Source organism: Lithobates pipiens, unplaced genomic scaffold (assembly GCF_037356315.1).
Source record: "Lithobates pipiens isolate NorthernLeopardFrog02 unplaced genomic scaffold, aLitPip1_a1.2 Scaffold_27, whole genome shotgun sequence".
Classification (NCBI taxonomy): Eukaryota; Metazoa; Chordata; class Amphibia; order Anura; family Ranidae; genus Lithobates; species Lithobates pipiens.
In genome coordinates this window covers 188,005,267-188,028,252 of record NW_027507788.1, presented here as the reverse complement: position 1 = coordinate 188,028,252, position 22,986 = coordinate 188,005,267, and the positions used below count along the sequence as shown (strand labels likewise).

At 41.9% G+C, this 22,986-nt stretch overlaps 1 protein-coding gene across 1 annotated transcript; it reads left to right on the top strand.

Moving 5' to 3' along the window:
- Positions 1 to 15,365: 15,365 nt before the first annotated feature.
- On the top strand, positions 15,366 to 16,651 carry LOC143933283 (uncharacterized). The gene is made up of 2 exons (XM_077456165.1): positions 15,366 to 15,643; positions 15,754 to 16,651. Exons 1-2 carry the CDS (start codon positions 15,630 to 15,632, stop codon positions 16,400 to 16,402), a joined length of 663 nt encoding a protein of 220 aa, XP_077312291.1. The 5' UTR covers positions 15,366 to 15,629; the 3' UTR covers positions 16,403 to 16,651.
- Positions 16,652 to 22,986: the final 6,335 nt, after the last annotated feature.

The window sequence follows — 22,986 nt, the reverse complement described above, 5'->3', positions numbered from 1 at the left end:
AACTGACAATTACGCAGTCATGTGATGCTGTACCCAAACAAAATTGATGTCTTTTTTTTTAGACAAATAGAGCTTTCTTTTGGTGGTATTTGATCATCTCTGCGGTTTTTATTTTTTGCGCTATAAACAAAAGAAGAGCGACAATATTGAACAAAATACAGTATTTTGTACTTTTTGCTATAATAAATATCCCCAATTTTTTTTAAAGCTAATTTTTTTCCTCAGTTTAGGCTGATATTTATTCTTCTACATATTTTTGGTAATAAAAATTGCAATAAGCGTATATTGATTGGTTCATGCTAAAGTTATAGCGTCTACAAGATAGGTTATTGATTTATGGCACTTTTATTAGTATTTTTTTTTCACTAGTAATGGTGCTCTGTGTTTATCGGGACTGTGACATTATGGCGGACAGATCGGACACTTTAAAAATATAATATAATACACTATAACTATAAAAATGCACTGATTACTGTGTAAATGTCACTGGCAGGGAAGGGATTAATACTAGGGGGCGACCAAGGGGTTAACTGTGTTCCCTAGTGTGTGTCCGCTAACTGTGGGGGGAGGAGTGACTTTAGGAGATGACAGATCATTGTTCCTAGCTAGTAGGAACTCACAATCTGCTTCTCCTCTCCTCACAGAACAGGGATTTGTGTGTTTACACACAAACGTCCCTGTTCTGGCTCTCGTGCTCGCAATCGCACGTGGCCAGCAGTCACACCCCCCCCCCAGCAGTGCAGCAGGCATGCGTGCCTGCTATCCCGTTTAGAGGAGCTGACGTACAGCTATGACAGTTTGCGGGATCGTGCCAAACTGCCGCAGTATAATGACGGCGACTGGTCAGCAAAAGGTTAAAAAATTTACCTGTTCCAACTTACATACAAATTCCACTTATTAACAAACCTACAGAACCTATCATGTTTGTAACCCGGGAACCGCCTATAGTGGGGTTTTCTCAAATTTGACTGCAAAAGTAGAAAAAACTTTAGAGTACAGTCTAACTTTTATGAAAGTTGTTCTTGAAATAAACCTCTAGCACCCTGAATGTAGCCAACATACCAACAGACCTTTCAAAGTTGAGTATTGTAGCAAAGGTTTTATTTTCAATGCTGCTTTTTGTTAAGCAGAGTTCTGTATTACGTATGCATCCACTTTAACAAAACCGTTGCTTATGAGCATTTGGAGCCAGGATTTAAGACCATATGAGGACATCATATTAATAGGTGTCATTCTCATAAACATCTAGCCCAGATGTTCCCTGAAAGGCAGATATGGTTCTTCCAGTAAAATGTGCAATGCTAATCAAGGACTAATCATTCCATATGTGTCCTCTTGAGGATGACAGGTTTCTTCCTCTGTGTGTAGCAGTCAGTGTGAGATAGCTTGACAATTCCTACAAGAGAAGACACCAATATTCACCTCTTGTTTTCTTTTCTCTAATGTCAGTACAACCAGATATTCAAATGGATATGGGCCTGGTTGATTTTTAAAGTTTATCTAAAGCCCAAACTATTTTTAATTTGTTTCATTTTATACAGAGTGGCAAATGATTCAAGTTAGAATTCCTACACTGTAAAAAATATTGTGCTTGAACTTCTCAAAAGAAATAGAGGCAACTATTTGCATCAGCTTTTTAAGTACTGTCAACTAAACTTATTTTTGTCTGACTCATTAGACCTTTCATGTTTTCAACTTTGTTGTTTTAAGTAGAGCCAACTCAATTTTTCCAGTTTATAGACCATAGATTTAAGTAAAGCCAACTCAATTTGTCCAGTTTATAGACGATAGGTTCAATTAAAGCCAACTCAATTTTTCCAGTTTCTAGAAAAGTTTAAGTTGGGAACTTATTTCAAGTACTTATATCTCACTTTCAATTTACAGAGCACTTTACATATACATTGTCCATTCACATTGGTCCCCACCTTCAAGGAACTTATCAATGTATAAATGTCACTGGCAGGGAATGGGTTAACACTAGGAGCCAATCAAGGGCTTAAGTGTGTTCCCTGGGTGTGTTCTATCTGTAGGGGGATGAGCTACCAGGGACGTGACAGAGATCGCTGTTCCCGATCACTAGGAACAGACGATCTTTGACATGTCATCTGTCAGAACGGGGAATCGCCTTGTTTACATAGGCAGATCCCTGTTCTGCCTCTGTGGTTGACATCGGGTCTGCCGGACCCGCGAGCACACTCCCGTGGCACACAGCGGATGAGCATGCCCACTACTCCTGTGCAAAGACCAATGTACACCTATGGCGGTTTGCACAGGAGAGCCGACCTGCCGCAGTATAATGATGGTGGCTGGTCGGCAAGCGGTTAAAGTGTGAACTTTTGAAGATAGATTCCCTACATCTAGCTCTAAAAAGATCTTCTGGAAAACTTGAAAAGTAAATTTTTGATTTTCAGGGTAGCTTGGGCTAAAAGCATAATTGAGTCCCATAATCATTCTTTCTGATTCAAGATGAGAGTGCTATATGAAAAAAATACACTATACCATATGCTTGTTTTTCAATGCAACTTTGCCAATGCAACATAAATATGGTATATTTGTTTTTGAAATGTTTTTGAAATGTAATAGCAGTGCTAAGTGGGCAGGGCTTTAGGTTACACAATCTAGCGTTGAATGTCCAATATCTCAAAAACCAAACAGAATTGTTTTTTTTGTGGTAAAAATCAGCACAAACAAATTGTATAATTATGTAAGGAAAGTTGATGTCGCGCTATTCTTACCCTATTCTGGGTAGGGGGCTGTTACACCTTCCACTCTATCTAGTAACATATAAATGACTCTCAGAACATATATATTTGAATATATGATATCTTCTAGATGGTTCTATATGATTAGAAATTCATTATGGTGTAGGTATTTTATAGAAAGAACTATAGAATAAGGTGCCAAGAAAAGGACTAAATTTTAAAAGTTGCACTCTTAAAAAACCATAAACACACTTGCAAAGGTGCTGACACCCAGTGATGTTGGGTGTATATAAAACTATCGGAAGTGTGTTAGTGTTGGATGTTACCGCATTAATAAAAAATTTTTTAAAATAAATAAACGCCCTACAGAGGCAATTATTGTATACATATAACTTATCAACTCTAAATCTATATGTGTTTAAATTACATCAATATTGCGTGAAGGAAAGTGCCACGTGCTCATCAGGTAAGTGCAATTACTTCAAATATGCTAAACAGAACTAAAAACTCTCTGATTCACTCATATATTGCCTAGTGTTGGCTGGTATTGTAAAGGTAGTAATAACAATGTTAAATATAGTAAGATATGTGAAGTGTCAAAATAAATATAAAGTGCACAAGTGACAAAATGTAAACACCCTACAGAGGTGCTATCACACTAAAGTATAAATGATCCAAAAAAATTATGTATTAATGTGAGATAATGGGCATCACACTCAGATTTGAAGTCCTAGAAACATTAATAAATATAAAGTTCAAAGTGACAGAAATGTAAACACCCTACAGAGGTATTTAACCAGTTGCCGACCGCCGCACGCCGATGTACGTCGGTACAATGGCACGGGCAGGCATAAGGACATACATGTACGTCCCTTGCCTCCCGCGGGTCGGGGGCCCGATCGGGCCCCCGCCCGGTGCCTGCGGCGGTCGGTATTCGTACGGGAGCGATCCCGGACGAGGGGACGGCCATTCATTCATGGCCACCCCCTCGCGATCGCTCCCGACGAATAGAAATCCCCGGTGACATCACTTCCTCTCCTGTAATGTAAACACAGGAGAGGAAGTGATGTATTCTCTCCTCCGTGTCGGTATTTTTCGTTCCGACACGGAGGAGAGCGGATCAGTAAGTTGCACCAACACTCACACACACAGTAGAACATGCCAGGCACACTCACACCCCCCCTTTACCCCCCGATCACCCCCCCAATTACCCCTGCCCCCCAGTCACAGTGACACCAATGTCATTTTTTTTTTTTTTTTGCATTGGTGTCATTTGTGACTGTAATAACTGTTAGGGCAGTTAGAGTTAGCCCCCTTTAGTTCTAATGTACCCCCCTAACCCCCCCAATAAAGGTTTAACCCCGTGATCACCCCCCGTCGCCAGTGTCACTAAGGCTGGGTTCACATTGCAGCGGTTTATGAGAACGAATGTGATTCGCACCGCACTGCAGTGCAAATCACATCCGATCTCTGTGCGATTCGAGTTCAGCCATTCGCCGCACCCGCCACACCTGCCGCACCCGCCGCAAATTCGCACGGGACCCTTTTTTTGGCCCGCAGCAGAATCGGATCGCATGGGTGTTCACACCATGCGATCCGAGTTTGCAGATCGCACTGCGATATGCGAACTGATCTGGGGGTGTCAGTAACATTTCACTGACACTCCCAGCAGTTCGCATAGGGCAGTGTGAACTGCCGCCGGGAGGCATGCGATGCGGGAACCCGCCGCGGATTCGCGGCGTTTCCGCATCGCTCCAGTGTGAACCCAGCCTAATAAGCGATCATTTTTCTGATCGCCGTATTAGTGTCACAGGTGACGCTAGTTAGGCAGGTAGGTATTTAGGTTCGCCGCAGCTTTTTATAGCGCCAGGGACCCCCATATACTACCGCATAAAGCCCCCTGATTGCCCCCTAGTTAACCCTTTCACCAGTGATCACCATATAACTGTTACAGGTGACGCTGGTTGGTTAGTTATTTTTTTATAGTTTCAGGGCACCCGCCATTTATTACCTAATAAAGGTTTAACCCCCTGATCACCCGGCGGGTGTCATTTGTGACTAATAACTGTTAGGGCAGTTAGGGTTAGCCCCCTTTAGTTCTAAGGTACCCCCCTAACCCCCCCAATAAAGGTTTAACCCCGTGATCACCCCCCGTCGCCAGTGTCACTAAGGCTGGGTTCACATTGCAGCGGTTTATGAGAACGGATGTGATTCGCACCGCACTGCAGTGCAAATCACATCCGATCTCTGTGCGATTCGAGTTCAGCCATTCGCCGCACCCGCCGCACCCGCCGCAAATTCGCACGGGACCCTTTTTTTGGCCCGCAGCAGAATCGGATCGCATGGGTGTTCACACCATGCGATCCGAGTTTGCAGATCGCACTGCGATATGCGAACTGATCTGGGGGTGTCAGTAACATTTCACTGACACTCCCAGCAGTTCGCATAGGGCAGTGTGAACTGCCGCCGGGAGGCATGCGATGCGGGAACCCGCCGCGCATTCGTGGCGTTCCCGCATCGCTCCAGTGTGAACCCAGCCTAATAAGCGATCGTTTTTCTGATCGCTGTATTAGTGTCACAGGTGACGCTAGTTAGGCAGGTAGGTATTTAGGTTCGCTGCAGCTTTTTATAGCGCCAGGGACCCCCATATACTACCGCATAAAGCCCCCTGATTGCCCCCTAGTTAACCCTTTCACCAGTGATCACCATATAACTGTTACAGGTGACGCTGGTTGGTTAGTTATTTTTTTATAGTTTCAGGGCACCCGCCATTTATTACCTAGTCTCACTAGTGTACCCCTAAATTTAGGGGTGTCTACTTTCCAAAATGGGGTCATTTGGGGGGGGTTTGTGCCATCTTGGCATTTTATGGCCTTCAAAACTGTAACGCCCTTAGAAAGCCTGAAGGCGGTGCTTGGTTTTCGGGGCCCCGTACGCGGCTAGGCTCCCAAAAAGTCCCATATATGTGGTATCCCCATACTCAGGAGAAGCAGCAGAATTTATTTTGGGGTGTCATTTCACATATGCCCATGGCATGCGTGAGCAATATATCATTTAGTGACAACTTTGTGAAAAAAAAAAAAAAAAGTTTGTAATTTTCCCGCAACTTGTGGCAAAATATAAAATATTCCATGGACTCAACATGCCTCTCAGCAAATAGCTTGGGGTGTCTACTTTCTAAAATGGGGTCATTTGTGGGGGTTTTGTGCCATCTTGGCATTTTATGGCCTTCAAAACTGTAATAGGTAGTGAGGAGTGAAATCAAAAAATTACGCCCTTAGAAAGCCTGAAGGCGGTGCTTGGTTTTCGGGGCCCCGTACGCGGCTAGGCTCCCAAAAAGTCCCACATATGTGGTATCCCCGTACTCAGGAGAAGCAGCAGAATTTATTTTGGGGTGTCATTTCACATATGCCCATGGCATGCATGAGCAATATATCATTTAGTGACAACTTTGTTAAAAAAAAAAAAAAAAAAAAAAAGTTTGTAATTTTCCCGCAACTTGTGGCAAAATATAAAATATTCCATGAACTCAACATGCCTCTCAGCAAATAGCTTGGGGTGTCTACTTTCTAAAATGGGGTCATTTGTGGGGGTTTTGTGCCATCTTGGCATTTTATGGCCTTCAAAACTGTAATAGGTAGTGAGAAGTGAACTCAAAAATTTACGCCCTTAGAAAGCCTGAAGGCGGTGCTTGGTTTTCGGGGCCCCGTACGCGGCTAGGCTCCCAAAAAGTCCCACATATGTGGTATCCCCATACTCAGGAGAAGCAGCAGAATTTATTTTGGGGTGTCATTTCACATACGCCCATAGCATGTGTGAGCAATATATCATTTAGTGACAACTTTGTGTAAAAAAAAAAAAAAAAAATTTTTTTTTTTGTCATTATTCAATCGCTTGAGGCAAAAAAATAAAATATTCAATGGGCTCAACATGCCTCTTATCAATTTCCTTAGGGGGTCTACTTTCCAAAATGGGGTCATTTGGGGGGGTTTTGTACTGCCCTGCCATTTTAGCACCTCAAGAAATGAGATAGGCAGTCGTAAACTAAAAGCTGCGTAAATTCCAGAAAACGTACCTTAGTTTGTAGATGTGACAACTTTTGCGCAAACCAATAAATATACAATTATTGACTTTTTTTTTACCAAAGACATGTGGCTGAATACATTTTGGCCTAAATGTATGACTAAAATTGAGTTTATTGGATTTTTCTAATAACAAAAAGTAGAAAATATCATTTTTTTTCAAAATTTGCGGTCTTTTTACGTTTATATCGCAAAAAATAAAAATCGCAGAGGCAATCAAATACCATCAAAAGAAAGCTCTATTTGTGGGAAGAAAAGGACGCAAATTTTGTTTGGGTACAACATTGCATGACCGCGCAATTACCAGTTAAAGCAGCGCAGTGCCAAAGTGTAAAAAGACCTCTGGTCATTTACCAGCAAAATGGTCCGGTCTGAAAGTGGTTAACAACCAAAAGTATAGATGATCCAAAAGAAATTGTATTAATGTGGAGAAATGGGTATAGCACTCAGACTTGAAGTCATATAAGGTGCATGGGTGCGTAAAATTTGTATATCCAAAAAAGAAAATAAGAGTAAAGTGGATGATTTTAGGAACAAATTGTGCGTGTGGAACTTCAGTGACGAGTGTAAACTGGTCCCATGCACTAACCTCAAAGACTGCAAAGAATCTAAAAAAATGTATAAAAAATATCTCTAAGAGTCCAAACAATAGTAATTTGTAGTGAACAATAAATAAATAAATGAACAAAAATATTTTGAACAAAAATATTTTGATAAACACCCTACAGAGCTAATGGAAAGCAGGGTGTGTAAAAATATATAAAAAAAAAGAAAAGACACCAAAGTTCAACAAGGAAGAGAAAAAAAACGTCTCTAAAGTGCACGTGCTTTTCCGTGATAACCAATGTGCATGCGAATCCGGTAACCACTTCCCAGTGTTCTCTTCACTGTGTCAACACACTTAAGTGAGTAATGGCCCCTTACCTTAAGGCAAGGAGAAAAAAGCGTATAAGTGAGGGTCCCTTTAAGGCTCCTCTCTGGATCTGCATCTCTCCTTCACTCTCTCCACAAAAGCACATTTGGAAATAAAATGGTCACAGCACAGGTGCAGGTCACTTTAAGACTCCTCTCTCCAGCTCCACTCTCCTCCTTTAGTTTATCTCCAAAGAGCCCAGTTTAATCAGAAAAAGCAAACCATAGTGTAGTAGGTCTTTTAAAATAAATTCAATTTTTATTAGCAAAAAACATAGGGTACTCACAAGAGAGGTCTCTTTAAAATCTTATATCCGACGAGCAGCGAACTCGTGCAGTGTGAATCAGCATACAGCGTCCTTCCCTGTCCATACGCGTGGCGTCACAACTCGTGACTTCATTTTTAATGCGGTAACATCCAACACTAACACACTTCCGTTTTATATACACCCAACATCACTGGGTGTCAGCACCTCTGCAAGTGTGTTTATGTTTTTTTAAGAGTGCAACTTTTAAAATGTAGTCCTTTTCTTGGCACCTTATTCTATAGTTCTTTCTATAAAATACCTACACCATAATGAATTTCTAATCATATAGAACCATCTAGAAGATATCATATATTCAAATATATATGTTCTGAGAGTCATTTATATGTTACTAGATAGAGTGGAAGGTGTAACAGCCCCCTACCCAGAATAGGGTAAGAATAGCGCAACATCAACTTTCCTTACATACTTTCCCTAGTGGACACGGATTGGTCCATATCGGTGTATGCAGCTATTCATATAAATAACCTTCACTAGGAGCAGCGCAGGAATAACTATTTACTATTAAATTGTATAATTGTTCTTAAATAATATGTGCAAAGTGGGAGAGGTTTCATCAAATATAATAAGCAATATCTCTGATACCAAACCAGCACATAAGTTAGTTTTTGCAGCACAAATCGCCACAGATGCAGTGCAAACTAATGCTTTCTTTGCTTTTAAATTTTAATAACATTGGGTGAAAAGTGGACGGGGCTTGATGTTATCTGAATTTGAATTCCAATATCTCAAAAACCAACTGGCTGAAGCATTCATTTTTGTATGGGTATGTCTCTACCAGCTTTGCACATCTAAAGAGTGACATTTTTGCCCATTCTTCTTTGCAACAAAGCTCAAGCTCTGTCAGATTGGATGGAGAGCATCTGTGAACAGCAATTTTCAAGTCTTGGGATTTAGGTCTGGACTTTGGCTGGGCCATTCTAACACATGAATATGCTATGATCTAAGCCATTCTATTGTAGCTCTGGCTGTATGTTTAGGGCCGTTGTCCTGCTGGAAGGTGAACCTCCGCCCCAGTCTCGAGTCTTTTGCAGACTAGGTTTTCTTCTAAGATTGCCCTGTATTTGGCTCCATCCATCTTGCCATCAACTTTGACCAGCTCAACATGATGCTGCCACCACCATGTTTCATGGTGGGGATGTTGTGTTCAGGGTGATGTGTAGTGTTTCCGCCACACATAGCATTTTGCTTTTAGGCCAAAAAGTTCAATTTTGGTCTCATCTGACCAGAGCACCTTCTTCCACATGTTTGCTGTGTCCCCCACATGGCTTCTCACAAACTGCAAACCAGACTTCTTATGGCTTTCTTTCAACAATAGCTTTCTTCTCACCACTCTTCCATAAAGGCCAGATTTGTGGATTGCATTGTTAAAAGTGGTCTTGTCAACAGATTCTCCCACCTGAGCTGTGGATCTCTGCAGTTCCTCCAGAGTTACCATGGGCCTCTTGGCTTTTATAACCTATCGTGGCTTTAAACATCTCCACAACTTTATGCCTGACCTGTCTGCTGTGTTTCTGGGCCTTCGTGATGTGGTTTGTTCACTAGGGTTCTCTATCAAACCTCTTAGGGCTTTACAGAATAGTTGTATTTAAACCAGTGGCAGCTGGTGTTTTTTTTGGGGGGGTAAACAACCACCCCCCGGCAGCTGGCAGCCGGTGGCACTACCCCCCTGCTTCCTGTCTGCCAGTCGGTCTGGCACTTAGAGCGTCTGGCTCTAATCACGTGTTTCAAAAAGGCACACCCCTTTGAAATCCATTTATACTGAGATTAAATTACACACAGGTGGATTCTATTAGGTGACTTCTGAAGGCAATTGGTTCCACTAGATTTTAGTTAGGGTATTAGTTACTTAGTTATCAGAGTAAAGATGGCTGAATACAAATGCACTCTACGATTTTCAGATATTTATTTCTAAAGAATTTTGAAAAGCATTTATCATTTTCCTTCCACTTCTTAATTATGTGTCACTTTGTGTTGGACTATTACAAAAAAAAATAAAAAATACATTTTTGTATGAATACTTTTTCAAGGCACTGTAGCAATAATAACCAGGAAGGGGTGCTAGCCTTTCCCCACTCCATCAAAAAGTAAAAAAAAAAAAAAGTTTTAGCTTTAGACACACTTATAAACTGAACATTAGACATCCATTCAAGTGGGTATTTTTAGTTCATTTAGTTGTATTAAGCATCCTAATAAACTTACACTACTTGATTACAAATGCATTTGAGGATTCCTTTACAATGGTTGTAGGTTAGAAATATGGCAGCTCCTGTTTAAAGATTTATTTTTGAATAGTTAGATCAAGATTCTTTATTTCTTTGATGAGCCACTGACAGGGGACCAGCTTCTATGCTCACCTGCCATACACATGCTTGTTCCAGTTCACAGACTCACTAAGTCATAAAAAAAGGATAAGGACAGTGGCTGTGGACCACGCATATATTACCAGTCAGATGTGGCAGCTCCCATATTTCTGTTCTGACAGATTCAATATAAAACAGACCAGGGAACCAGCAGGCTATTTTAGGAAGCAAAGCTGTACACACAGTGGCGTCTGTAGATGGGATTCCTAAAGATTGGATGCCAGCAGTAATTCTTTAGGCATGTTGGCTCCTGGGTTTCGGCCAACCCCGAAGAACAAGAACATACACATAATCAATAGATTAATCAGCATTCAGCATGCAAAATCAATTTTTATGGAGTCATAGATTGTGATGTGATGAAGGACCATTTATTTTAGAAATTCCTTCCAGGTCAAGGTCATTTCTTTCTTATCCACTTTGATTATTAGAAGCTGCCAATTTTGAAGGCAACCTGGTCTGAGGAAATAAGGAAGTTGCCATCACTGAACTCTCCTTTTGCAAATGCTACTTTCTTGGCTGTTATTCTGACCCAAATGCTTTAATGCTTTTTGAGTCACAAATCAGGAGTTTTAACCTTCCACACAATCGGCATGCTTTTTCAGAACAATGACTGAGCACTTTGCAAAGTTTCTCTAGGGCTTAGTAAATGAGCAAAAACTCTGCTGACTTCCAACCATGTGCAAGCAAAAAAGCAGTTTCTTTATTTTCCTCATATGTGATTGGGTATTCTTTGCAAAGTGAAGCTTTACCTCATTTACTAAGCTCTGGAACAGTTGCGCTTTGAAAAGTGCACAGCCCATTTGCCTTTAGTAAATCAACCCCAGAATGTATAGAGGCAAGAGACAGACAGGCAACCCCTTTTTCAAGAGGTCAGCAATAGCAGGTTTTGTATTTTTTTCAGTACAATTTTCATTTATTTTCTTTTTTAATATCTTTCAACTGAAAAGGATAACCCTCCCTTGCGCAAGTACTTGTACTCGCACTTTCTGACTATATTTCTCAGCATTGAAGACACCATTGATCCTGACCAAATCTCCAACTCCATTTGCAGAAATGCAGCCCCAAACTTGCAAAGAACCTCGCCAGTGCTTCACTGTTTCCTGCAGACATTCATTATTGTACCGTTTTCCAGTCCTTCTGTGGTGCCAGCCCAGCTTAGACAAAATTGAAGCTATGACAAGATGAACCTTTCTGACAAACATTCCATTTTCTGATATATATATATATATATATATATATATATATATATATATATATTGGAATTCTCAGACATCTGTTTCTAAAAAGTAACTCCCCGCTAGCTTTGAGCACCGGATGTATAGGTAGGATGTTCTGCAAACTAAATAGCTGATGCAAGGAAGAGAGAAACCACAAATGTCACTGACTATAACAAGCCTTTAAGATTCTGAATATGAAGATGTGCTAAGATGTTTTAAGAGTTCATTTTTGTAAAAGTAAATGTATTTTGTGACGTAATTGCTAACATATATATGCTGCCAATGCCATGACTTCCTGGCATTAGTCGGGGGTTGGGTGTCTCTGGCTGGCAAGAATTAAAAAAAGTTTGTTTTCCTGAAGTCTTTTGTCCGGAGTTATCCCTGGTATTACAAAAACACATTGAGCAGTTTGTTGCTACAGTTCTGGGGGCTTGTCTGGGATACCAGGTGTTACTTGCAGTGACAAGGTGGCAATTCCACTACAACCTACATGGATTTGGTCTAGAGCCAGTCTCTTGGGTTGCTGCACTGTCTCATGCACCCTAGAATACATTTATCTAGGAGGCTGTACTACATCTCACTTGTCTGGCCCTGAACCACCCTGTCAGTGTCTCAAAAAACACAGATTCAGGGACCAAATAATTGGAGCTCCAACATCAGGACCAGATGAGACCTCTGGTTTTTGATTTGGGATAACAATCAGACAGGAGCTCCCAACATATTCGAGGGAAGGGGAGCCTGGTCATCTCCCAGGAGGAAAACCCAATTGGATTATAGAGCATCTTGGGTAGACCTCAGTCAGTCAGTAATTTTTGGGTGGCAGAGTTTGGTGTGAATTGTGTTTGTGTGAGACGCTGCAGTGAAGCGAATATGGATTCTATGTAGGCGCATTTCTCAGACGCGTTTATAGGCAGAAGTGTCAGCATATCCAGAAAAATTGAGTTCATGGAGAACTTAAAGGCTTAGCCAAGGTAAAGGATCCAGGAATTCAGAGGTCTCCTTCACATTCCCTGGACTAATATTTGTATATAGAATATAAGTGGTTCTGTATGTACATTTGCATATAAGCTTAAAGTGATAAGTTCTTATTATGCTTGCAAATAGTAATTGTTAAGTAGATGTATTAATATTTCTCTTGATGACTGCCTTAAAGGGTAACTCCACTTTCCTGGTGAAAAAAAAATAGCAAATAAAGAAAAAATAGTATAGTGCATATAATTGCAACACTAATCATATTGTGATTGAATGTTATTAAAAATGACCTTTCCGTTTCAATCTGTAGCTGCTGTAATTTTCTGAGAATGCATTGCAATATGGCTACCTGGAGTCATTCTGTACACAGAGTGTCTACTGACCACTCCCCAAAAACAGAATTAACTGCTTATGTGATTGACTCACCAATTTTACCAGAAGTCTGCCTCTGATACAAATCAGATTTCAGCATTCCCTACAACAAAAATGTCATTTTTGGTGAGATACTTTCAATAAGGCCCCTTTCACACTGAGGCGTTTTTAAGGCGTTTTAGCGCTAAAAATAGCGCCAAAATAACGCCTGAAATAATCCTGCCCCAGTATTCTCAATGTGGAAGCCTGAGGTGCTTTCACACTGAGGCGTTGTGCAGGCTGTGCGTTGTGAAAAATCCTGTAAACAGCTTTTTTGTAGCTTCTTTTGGGCGCTAAAAATAGCGCTGTAAAAACGCCTATCCCCATTGAAAATAATGAGTAGCGCTGTAAAAACGCGGTAATACCGCTTTAAAAACGCCCAGAAGCTATGGGAAGGTCAGATGACCACAGTAGAGTATAGGATGCTGGGATACCAGGAAATCCTGTTTGGAACAGGAGAGGAGATCAGTCAGACAAGTGACAAATTAAATCATGGCAGAGCAATCTTTTGAAATGCAGCCAACAGCTGCAGGATCAGCTGCAGAAGCTGAAAAGTCCTCAGAGACTGGAGATCCAGAGGAGTTCATTGACACCATGAGAAGGCACCCAGAACTCTGGGACAAAAAACACTGCTTCTATGCAAACCGCCTGAAGAAAAAGGCTGGATGGAATGATGTGGCTGAGCATCATATTGAAAATTGGACATCATTATCCAACAAAAGAAAAGCTGAGAAAAGTAAGTGGTTCAAATCCCAAACTATTCATATTCTGAATTGTGGTATTCATTACCATATTACCCCCTAAAGTCCAAACCACCCACCATAACCCTAATACCACCCTCATAATCCCAAACCACCCACCATAACCCTAATCCCACCCCTCATAATCCCAAACCACCCACCATAACCCTAATCCCACCCTCATAATCCCAAACTCCTAACCCTAATCCCACCCCTCATAATCCCAAACCACCCACCATAACCCTAATCCCACCCCTCATAATCCCAAACCACCCACCATAACCCTAATCCCACCCTCATAATCCCAAACTCCTAACCCTAATCCCACCCCTCATAATCCCAAACCACCCACCATAACCCTAATCCCACCCCTCATAATCCCAAACCACCCACCATAACCCTAATCTCACCCTCATAATCCCAAACTCCTAACCCTAATCCCACCCCTCATAATCCCAAACCACCCACCATAACCCTAATCCCACCCCTCATAATCCCAAACCACCCACCATAACCCTAATCCCACCCTCATAATCCCAAACTCCTAACCCTAATCCCACCCCTCATAATCCCAAACCACCCACCATAACCCTAATCCCACCCTCATAATCCCAAACTCCTAACCCTAATCCCACCCCTCATAATCCCAAACCACCCACCATAACCCTAATCCCACCCCTCATAATCCCAAACCACCCACCATAACCCTAATCCCACCCCTCATAATCCCAAACCACCCACCATAACCCTAATCCCACCCCTCATAATCCCAAACCACCCACCATAACCCTAATCCCACCCTCATAATCCCAAACTCCTAACCCTAATCCCACCCCTCATAATCCCAAACCACCCACCATAACCCTAATCCCACCCTCATAATCCCAAACTCCTAACCCTAATCCCACCCCTCATAATCCCAAACCACCCACCATAACCCTAATCCCACCCTCATAATCCCAAACTCCTAACCCTAATCCCACCCCTCATAATCCCAAACCACCCACCATAACCCTAATCCCACCCCTCATAATCCCAAACCACCCACCATAACCCTAATCCCACCCCTCATAATCCCAAACCACCCACCATAACCCTAATCCCACCCCTCATAATCCCAAACCACCCACCATAACCCTAATCCCACCCCTCATAATCCCAAACCACCCACCATAACCCTAATCCCACCCTCATAATCCCAAACTCCTAACCCTAATCCCACCCCTCATAATCCCAAACCACCCACCATAACCCTAATCCCACCCTCATAATCCCAAACTCCTAACCCTAATCCCACCCCTCATAATCCCAAACCACCCACCATAACCCTAATCCCACCCTCATAATCCCAAACTCCTAACCCTAATCCCACCCCTCATAATCCCAAACCACCCACCATAACCCTAATCCCACCCCTCATAATCCCAAACCACCCACCATAACCCTAATCCCACCCCTCATAATCCCAAACCACCCACCATAACCCTAATCCCACCCCTCATAATCCCAAACCACCCACCATAACCCTAATCCCACCCCTCAGAATCACAAACCACCCACCATAACCCTAATCCCACCCCTCATAATCCCAAACCACCCACCATAACCCTAATCCCACCCCTCATAATCCCAAACCACCCACCATAACCCTAATCCCACCCCTCATAATCCCAAACCACCCACCATAACCCTAATCCCACCCCTCAGAATCACAAACCACCTACCATAACCATAATGCTTAAATTTTTTGCCTTTCAGTAAAAATAATAAAACAGCGTTGGAAAACGTTGCGAGATAATTACAAGCGTGAACTCGTAAAACAGCAGCAAATCAGGAGTGGATCCGGCGCGAGAAAGGGAAGAATTTACTGCCATTTTTACGAATTGGATTTTTTAAGACCAGTTATGCTGGAGAGACAGTAAGTATTACAATTATCCCTAATTTTCTAAATGATTGTTTTTTGCTAATAAAGGTATCTAAATAACTGCAATTTTCAAGTAACACTGTGTAATCATTTTTTTATTTAAGAACAGACAACAACTTCAGTAGCGAGAGTGGGGAAGAGGAGCTTATTCCCGAAACAAGCACTACCACAGAACCACAACCAGAAGAATATGTTGATGACAGGGAAACACCGGAGCCTCCTCCAAGAAGGTCAACAAAAGGCAAAACAAAGAAAAACCCTGACAATCAAGAATTCATTGATCTTGTTAAAAAGCTCATTGATTCACAAAAAACTGAGAATTCGGAAATTGCTGCCTTCACTAAAAGTTTAATACCTCAAATTGCAGAGGTCAAAAGGGAATTCCAATGCGATCTTCGAATTGATATTTTGAAACTCATAAAATCATACCAACTGAAAGGTAATCCTCCCATTCTACATCCCCAACCCTCCGAAAACCTCAACCAGCCACAAAATATCCGCTATGGGAATCAATGGGAAGAATCTGGTTATCGTCCATCTTCTTACAGCAATGCATGTGGCCCAAACATGTTCATGACTCCCCAGTTCACTCCACAATTCAATCCAGCACCATACAATATGCCCCAAACTTATTATCCCCCAATTCAAGCTGCTCCTCCTCCTCCGCCTCCCCCTCCTCCTACTTCTATGCCTCAGCCAAACACCACTAGAGAGGAAATACACACTCACACCTCATTCTATCAAGATCTGTAATGTTTTATCAGAACAGTTAAACCTTCCTGGAAATTTTTGTTGCACTGCACTGTTTCTTACGATGTTTGAAGCTAAAATGTCGAAAAAAATACCATATATGTTTTGTTTTCTAAAGAAGTTTTTTTACTTATGATAGTTTATTTTGGAAATATCGTTTTTTCTATTACAAATGATAATATATTTGTTTGATATTATTAAAGGAAAAGAAATGCCAGTTCATGCATATGTGCAAATTGACAAATAAATGTGAATTTTTTGGCCTAAATATAAAAATTTGTATTATGTTTATGATTGATAATATTAATACATGTGATTCTAAAATGACTTAGCATTATAAGTAGTCGTTCACATGGTGATATAATAGTATCCTGTCTCATCAAGGCAGGTGTCAGCAGGTCAAGAAGAAAGTCAAATCAATGTAAAAGAAGGGATATGTTGTTAAAAACTAGACATGTGCAGATTTTTTTTTTTTTTTTCGGAATTTCATTTTCATCAGAAAACTTAATTTATTTAGTTACTCCCGAAATTATTTTTTATTTATTGTGTTTTTCGTTCAAAAATTGCATTCGTCATAAAATCCACATGAATTACGGTCGAATCTGTCTTTGAAGGCTTATGGTGTCTGTCGAATGTATAAAGAATATTTGACGGAGCTAGTATATAGCATACTTTAGAACCCTATTAAAGTCTATGTGACTCCAACGTTCATAATCTAAATTGCTAATTTTAAAGGCTAATTTGCAAGTTACTGTCCTAAAAAGTGTTTGGGGACCCGGGTCCTGCCCCAGGGGACATGTATCAATGCAAAAAAACTTAGAAAAACAGCCGTTTTTTCGGGAGCAGTTATTTTAATAATGATTAAAGTGAAACAATAAAAGTGGAATATTCCTTTAAATTTTGTAGGGGGGGTTGTCTATAGTATGCCTGTTAAGGGGCTAATGTTTCTGGTGCTTAGAACTGTCCCTGCACAAAGTGTCATTTATGCTGGAAAAAAAGTCCTCTAATATCACTCGCAGCTATTATGAATTGTCAGCTCCCGTAATACAGAGAACACTCATTGAAAGTCATTGTTAAAAAATCGTATAAATTTTTTGCAAAAAAGCGTGGGGGTCCCCCAAATTCAATTACCAGGCCCTTCACGTCTGGTATGGATATTAAGGGGAACCCTGCCTCAAATTTATGTAAAAATTTGACGTGGGGTTCCCCCTAAATATCCATAACCAGACCCTTCAGGTATGGTATGGATATTAAGGGGAACCCCGCGTCAAATTTAACTAAAAATTGACGTGGGGTTCCCCCTAAAAATCCATACCAGACCCTTTAACCGAGCACGCAACCTGGCAGGCCGCAGCAAAAGAGGGGGGAATGAGAGAGCGGCCCCCCTCCCTCCTGAACCGTACCAGGCCACATGCCCTCAACATTGGGAGGATGCTTTGGGGGTCTGTGACCCCTCAAAGCACCTTGTCCCCATGTTGATGAGGACAAGGGCCTCATCCCCACAACCCTGGCCGGTGGTTGTGGAGGTCTGTGGGCGGGGGGCTTATCAGAATCTGGAAGCCACCTTTAACAAGCGGACCCCCAGATCCCGGCCCCCCCTGTTTGAAATGGTAAGGGGGTACAAAAGTACCCCTACCATTTCACAAAGAAAGTGTAAAAAATGGTTAAATCAAACAAACACACTTTTTAAAAATACCTTTATTAAAACTACAAAAAAATAAAAGATTCCAGTGGCGGAAATCCACTCTTGCTATCCAGCGACGGATGATCATCTCTCCAGCGATGTCTCATCTCATCCAGCGCAGCGCAGCATCCTTCTTCTGTCTCCGTGGAGGAGACACTGCAGGCATTCCGGCGGCTGACGTTTCTTATATACGGAGGGCGGGGCCACCCGTCGCCTGACCCCGCCCCCCTCTGACGCAAGGGGAAACCCGGGGTTCCCCGTGACGTATGGGTGCCCCCCCTCTGATGTAACGGAAACCTGCCTGTGTTCAGAGATTTGGACATGGAGGAGTGGGATTACTCACAACCCTAACCCGAAAACCACTCCAAAAAGACATAATCCCAACCTTTGTCCCACGCACCATAGTCCCAAAAGACAGAATACGACTCAATTTTATTAATTTTTGGATTATTAATTAATGAAATTTCAACGACTCTCAAAAATTTGATCTATTGTATTTAATCTAAACATTATTAAATGCATACATCAAATGTGATAGCAGAATAGCAGAAGACTATATAAATCCAAATAAATATGTAATTGGACAAACATCCAAAAAATTAAATGACTCTTACAAATTTTTTTATGTATAATCGAACATGTCAATGACGAAGAAATCCAAAAAAAAGCTTAAATTTCATATTTGGAAAGGTTTAGATCATATCACCCTGCCAACTTACTGCACCTGCAGGACTCAAAAAATAATCTGCAAACTCGTCCCTTATAGTAAAACCCACTCTTGGGCCACGGACATGTGGAAAATCGGCTGGTTCCATGTTATGTGACAATGTATCCTCAAAATTAATGCCATCTCTCTCCCGTACTAAGTTGTGTAACACACATGCTGCCTTTATAACTTTACAAGCATTTTCTACTTTTAAATTAATTGGTTTCTGGAATATCTGCCATTTGTTGGCCAGTATTCCAAAGGCGCATTCGACTAGTCTTCTTGCTCGGCATAGACGGTAATTGAAAATTCTCTTCCGAGTATCTAGATTTCGCAAAGAGTATGGCTTCATAAGATGCTCATGGATGGCAAATGCATCATCAGCCACAAAAACATATGGCAAATCAGGACCCTCTGTCCCAGGCAATGGTTGGTTATCCGGCAAGTCCAGTTGATTGGAAGCAAGACGCTTTCCAAATTTTGTATTCAGGAAAACTGTGGAGTCTGCAGAGCTACCAAATGATCCAATATCTACAAATATAAATTTATAGTCGGAATCTACTACAGCCATCAAAACAACAGAAAAATACTTTTTGTAGTTATAGTATTGACTTCCACTATGGCAAGGTTTTATTAACCTAATATGTTTGCCATCAATTGCACCTAGACAGTTCGGGAAATTAGTCTTGATGAAGAACCGCTGTGCAATATCCTTCCATTTCTGTTTATTCGGAACGGGCATAAATAGATGTTTGAGATTCCATATTTCATCACACGTATGTTTGATAATTTCACTCAAAGTAGATATTCCTACTCGGAATTCATACTGTAGTGATGTGTACGTATTTCCAGTTGCCAAGTATCTGTAAAAAGAGAACAAATAATTTTAGCGTTCGAAATAAAAATGAGGATTAGATGGGAAACTATGCAAAATAAATAAAGTCATAACAAGAGAGATCAGGATCTACATCTGTCCGCTCTCAGTCATATGCTGCTCAAATTACCTCAGCGTTAGCAGTAATCGTTCACATGGTGTTATAGCATCTCTGCAATTGGTATCCTGTCTCATTAAGGCCGGTGTCAATAGGTCGAGCAGAAAGTCAAATCTATTGAAAGAAATACATTAGGGTTAGGGTTTTGAGTTGTAGAGTATGGGGAGTGGGATTAGGGTTAGGGTTTTGAGTTGGAGAGTATGGAGAGTGGGATTAGGGTTAGGTTTTGGAGTTGGAGAGTATGGAGAGTGGGATTAGGGTTAGGGTTTTGAGTTGGAGAGTATGGAGAGTGGGATTAGGGTTAGGGTTTTGAGTTGGAGAGTATGGAGAGTGGGATTAGGGTTAGGGTTTTGAGTTGGAGAGTATGGAGAGTGGGATTAGGGTTAGGGTTTTGAGTTGGAGAGTATGGAGAGTGGGATTAGGGTTAGGTTTTGGAGTTGGAGAGTATGGAGAGTGGGATTAGGGTTAGGGTTTTGAGTTGGAGAGTATGGAGAGTGGGATTAGGGTTAGGTTTTGGAGTTGGAGAGTATGGAGAGTGGGATTAGGGTTAGGTTTTGGAGTTGGAGAGTATGGAGAGTGGGATTAGGGTTAGGGTTTTGAGTTGGAGAGTATGGAGAGTGGGATTAGGGTTAGGTTTTGGAGTTGGAGAGTATGGAGAGTGGGATTAGGGTTAGGGTTTTGAGTTGGAGAGTATGGAGAGTGGGATTAGGGTTAGGTTTTGGAGTTGGAGAGTATGGAGAGTGGGATTAGGGTTAGGTTTTGGAGTTGGAGAGTATGGAGAGTGGGATTAGGGTTAGGGTTTTGAGTTGGAGAGTATGGAGAGTGGGATTAGGGTTAGGGTTTTGAGTTGGAGAGTATGGAGAGTGGGATTAGGGTTAGGGTTTTGAGTTGGAGAGTATGGAGAGTGGGATTAGGGTTAGGTTTTGGAGTTGGAGAGTATGGAGAGTGGGATTAGGGTTAGGGTTTTGAGTTGGAGAGTATGGAGAGTGGGATTAGGGTTAGGTTTTGGAGTTGGAGAGTATGGAGAGTGGGATTAGGGTTAGGTTTTGGAGTTGGAGAGTATGGAGAGTGGGATTAGGGTTAGGGTTTTGAGTTGGAGAGTATGGAGAGTGGGATTAGGGTTAGGTTTTGGAGTTAGAGAGTATGGAGAGTGGGATTAGGGTTAGGTTTTGGAGTTGGAGAGTATGGAGAGTGGGATTAGGGTTAGGGTTTTGAGTTGGAGAGTATGGAGAGTGGGATTAGGGTTAGGTTTTGGAGTTGGAGAGTATGGAGAGTGGGATTAGGGTTAGGGTTTTGAGTTGGAGAGTATGGAGAGTGGGATTAGGGTTAGGTTTTGGAGTTGGAGAGTATGGAGAGTGGGATTAGGGTTAGGTTTTGGAGTTGGAGAGTATGGAGAGTGGGATTAGGGTTAGGGTTTTGAGTTGGAGAGTATGGAGAGTGGGATTAGGGTTAGGGTTTTGAGTTGGAGAGTATGGAGAGTGGGATTAGGGTTAGGGTTTTGAGTTGGAGAGTATGGAGAGTGGGATTAGGGTTAGGTTTTGGAGTTGGAGAGTATGGAGAGTGGGATTAGGGTTAGGGTTTTGAGTTGGAGAGTATGGAGAGTGGGATTAGGGTTAGGTTTTGGAGTTGGAGAGTATGGAGAGTGGGATTAGGGTTAGGTTTTGGAGTTGGAGAGTATGGAGAGTGGGATTAGGGTTAGGGTTTTGAGTTGGAGAGTATGGAGAGTGGGATTAGGGTTAGGTTTTGGAGTTGGAGAGTATGGAGAGTGGGATTAGGGTTAGGTTTTGGAGTTGGAGAGTATGGAGAGTGGGATTAGGGTTAGGGTTTTGAGTTGGAGAGTATGGAGAGTGGGATTAGGGTTAGGGTTTTGAGTTGGAGAGTATGGAGAGTGGGATTAGGGTTAGGGTTTTGAGTTGGAGAGTATGGAGAGTGGGATTAGGGTTAGGTTTTGGAGTTGGAGAGTATGGAGAGTGGGATTAGGGTTAGGGTTTTGAGTTGGAGAGTATGGAGAGTGGGATTAGGGTTAGGTTTTGGAGTTGGAGAGTATGGAGAGTGGGATTAGGGTTAGGTTTTGGAGTTGGAGAGTATGGAGAGTGGGATTAGGGTTAGGGTTTTGAGTTGGAGAGTATGGAGAGTGGGATTAGGGTTAGGTTTTGGAGTTGGAGAGTATGGAGAGTGGGATTAGGGTTAGGGTTTTGAGTTGGAGAGTATGGAGAGTGGGATTAGGGTTAGGTTTTGGAGTTGGAGAGTATGGAGAGTGGGATTAGGGTTAGGTTTTGGAGTTGGAGAGTATGGAGAGTGGGATTAGGGTTAGGGTTTTGAGTTGGAGAGTATGGGGAGTGGGATTAGGGTTAGGTTTTGGAGTTGGAGAGTATGGAGAGTGGGATTAGGGTTAGGGTTTTGAGTTGGAGAGTATGGGGAGTGGGATTCGGGTTATGTTTTGGAGTTGGAGAGTATGGAGAGTGGGATTAGGGTTAGGGTTTTGAGTTGGAGAGTATGGGGAGTGGGATTAGGGTTATGAGTTTGAGAGTAGGGGGAGTGGGATTAAGGTTATGAGTTTGAGAGTAGGGGGAGTGGGATTAAGGTTATGAGTTTGAGAGTAGGGGGAGTGGGATTAAGGTTATGAGTTTGAGAGTAGGGGGAGTGGGATTAAGGTTATGAGTTTGAGAGTAGGGGGAGTGGGATTAAGGTTATGAGTTTGAGAGTAGGGGGAGTGGGATTAAGGTTATGAGTTTGAGAGTAGGGGGAGTGGGATTAAGGTTATGAGTTTGAGAGTAGGGGGAGTGGGATTAAGGTTATGAGTTTGAGAGTAGGGGGAGTGGGATTAAGGTTATGAGTTTGAGAGTAGGGGGAGTGGGATTAAGGTTATGAGTTTGAGAGTAGGGGGAGTGGGATTAAGGTTATGAGTTTGAGAGTAGGGGGAGTGGGATTAAGGTTATGAGTTTGAGAGTAGGGGGAGTGGGAGGCTGAGTTTGGGAGTAGTAGTGGGTGTTGATGAAGGACATATTGCCACTTACGTTGTGATGCTCATCCGAGTATAATTTCGAAATTTCTCAGGGTGCACTCTCAGGTCCTGATAGAGCAACATGTATTGTCCTCTGTCTGCACGCATTTGATTGATGGGATGAACCCAATAACGACGCTGCGCTCTCTGTTGTTGATGTTTCCAAACATATAGCACTAATATCAACAGCAGCTCAAAATA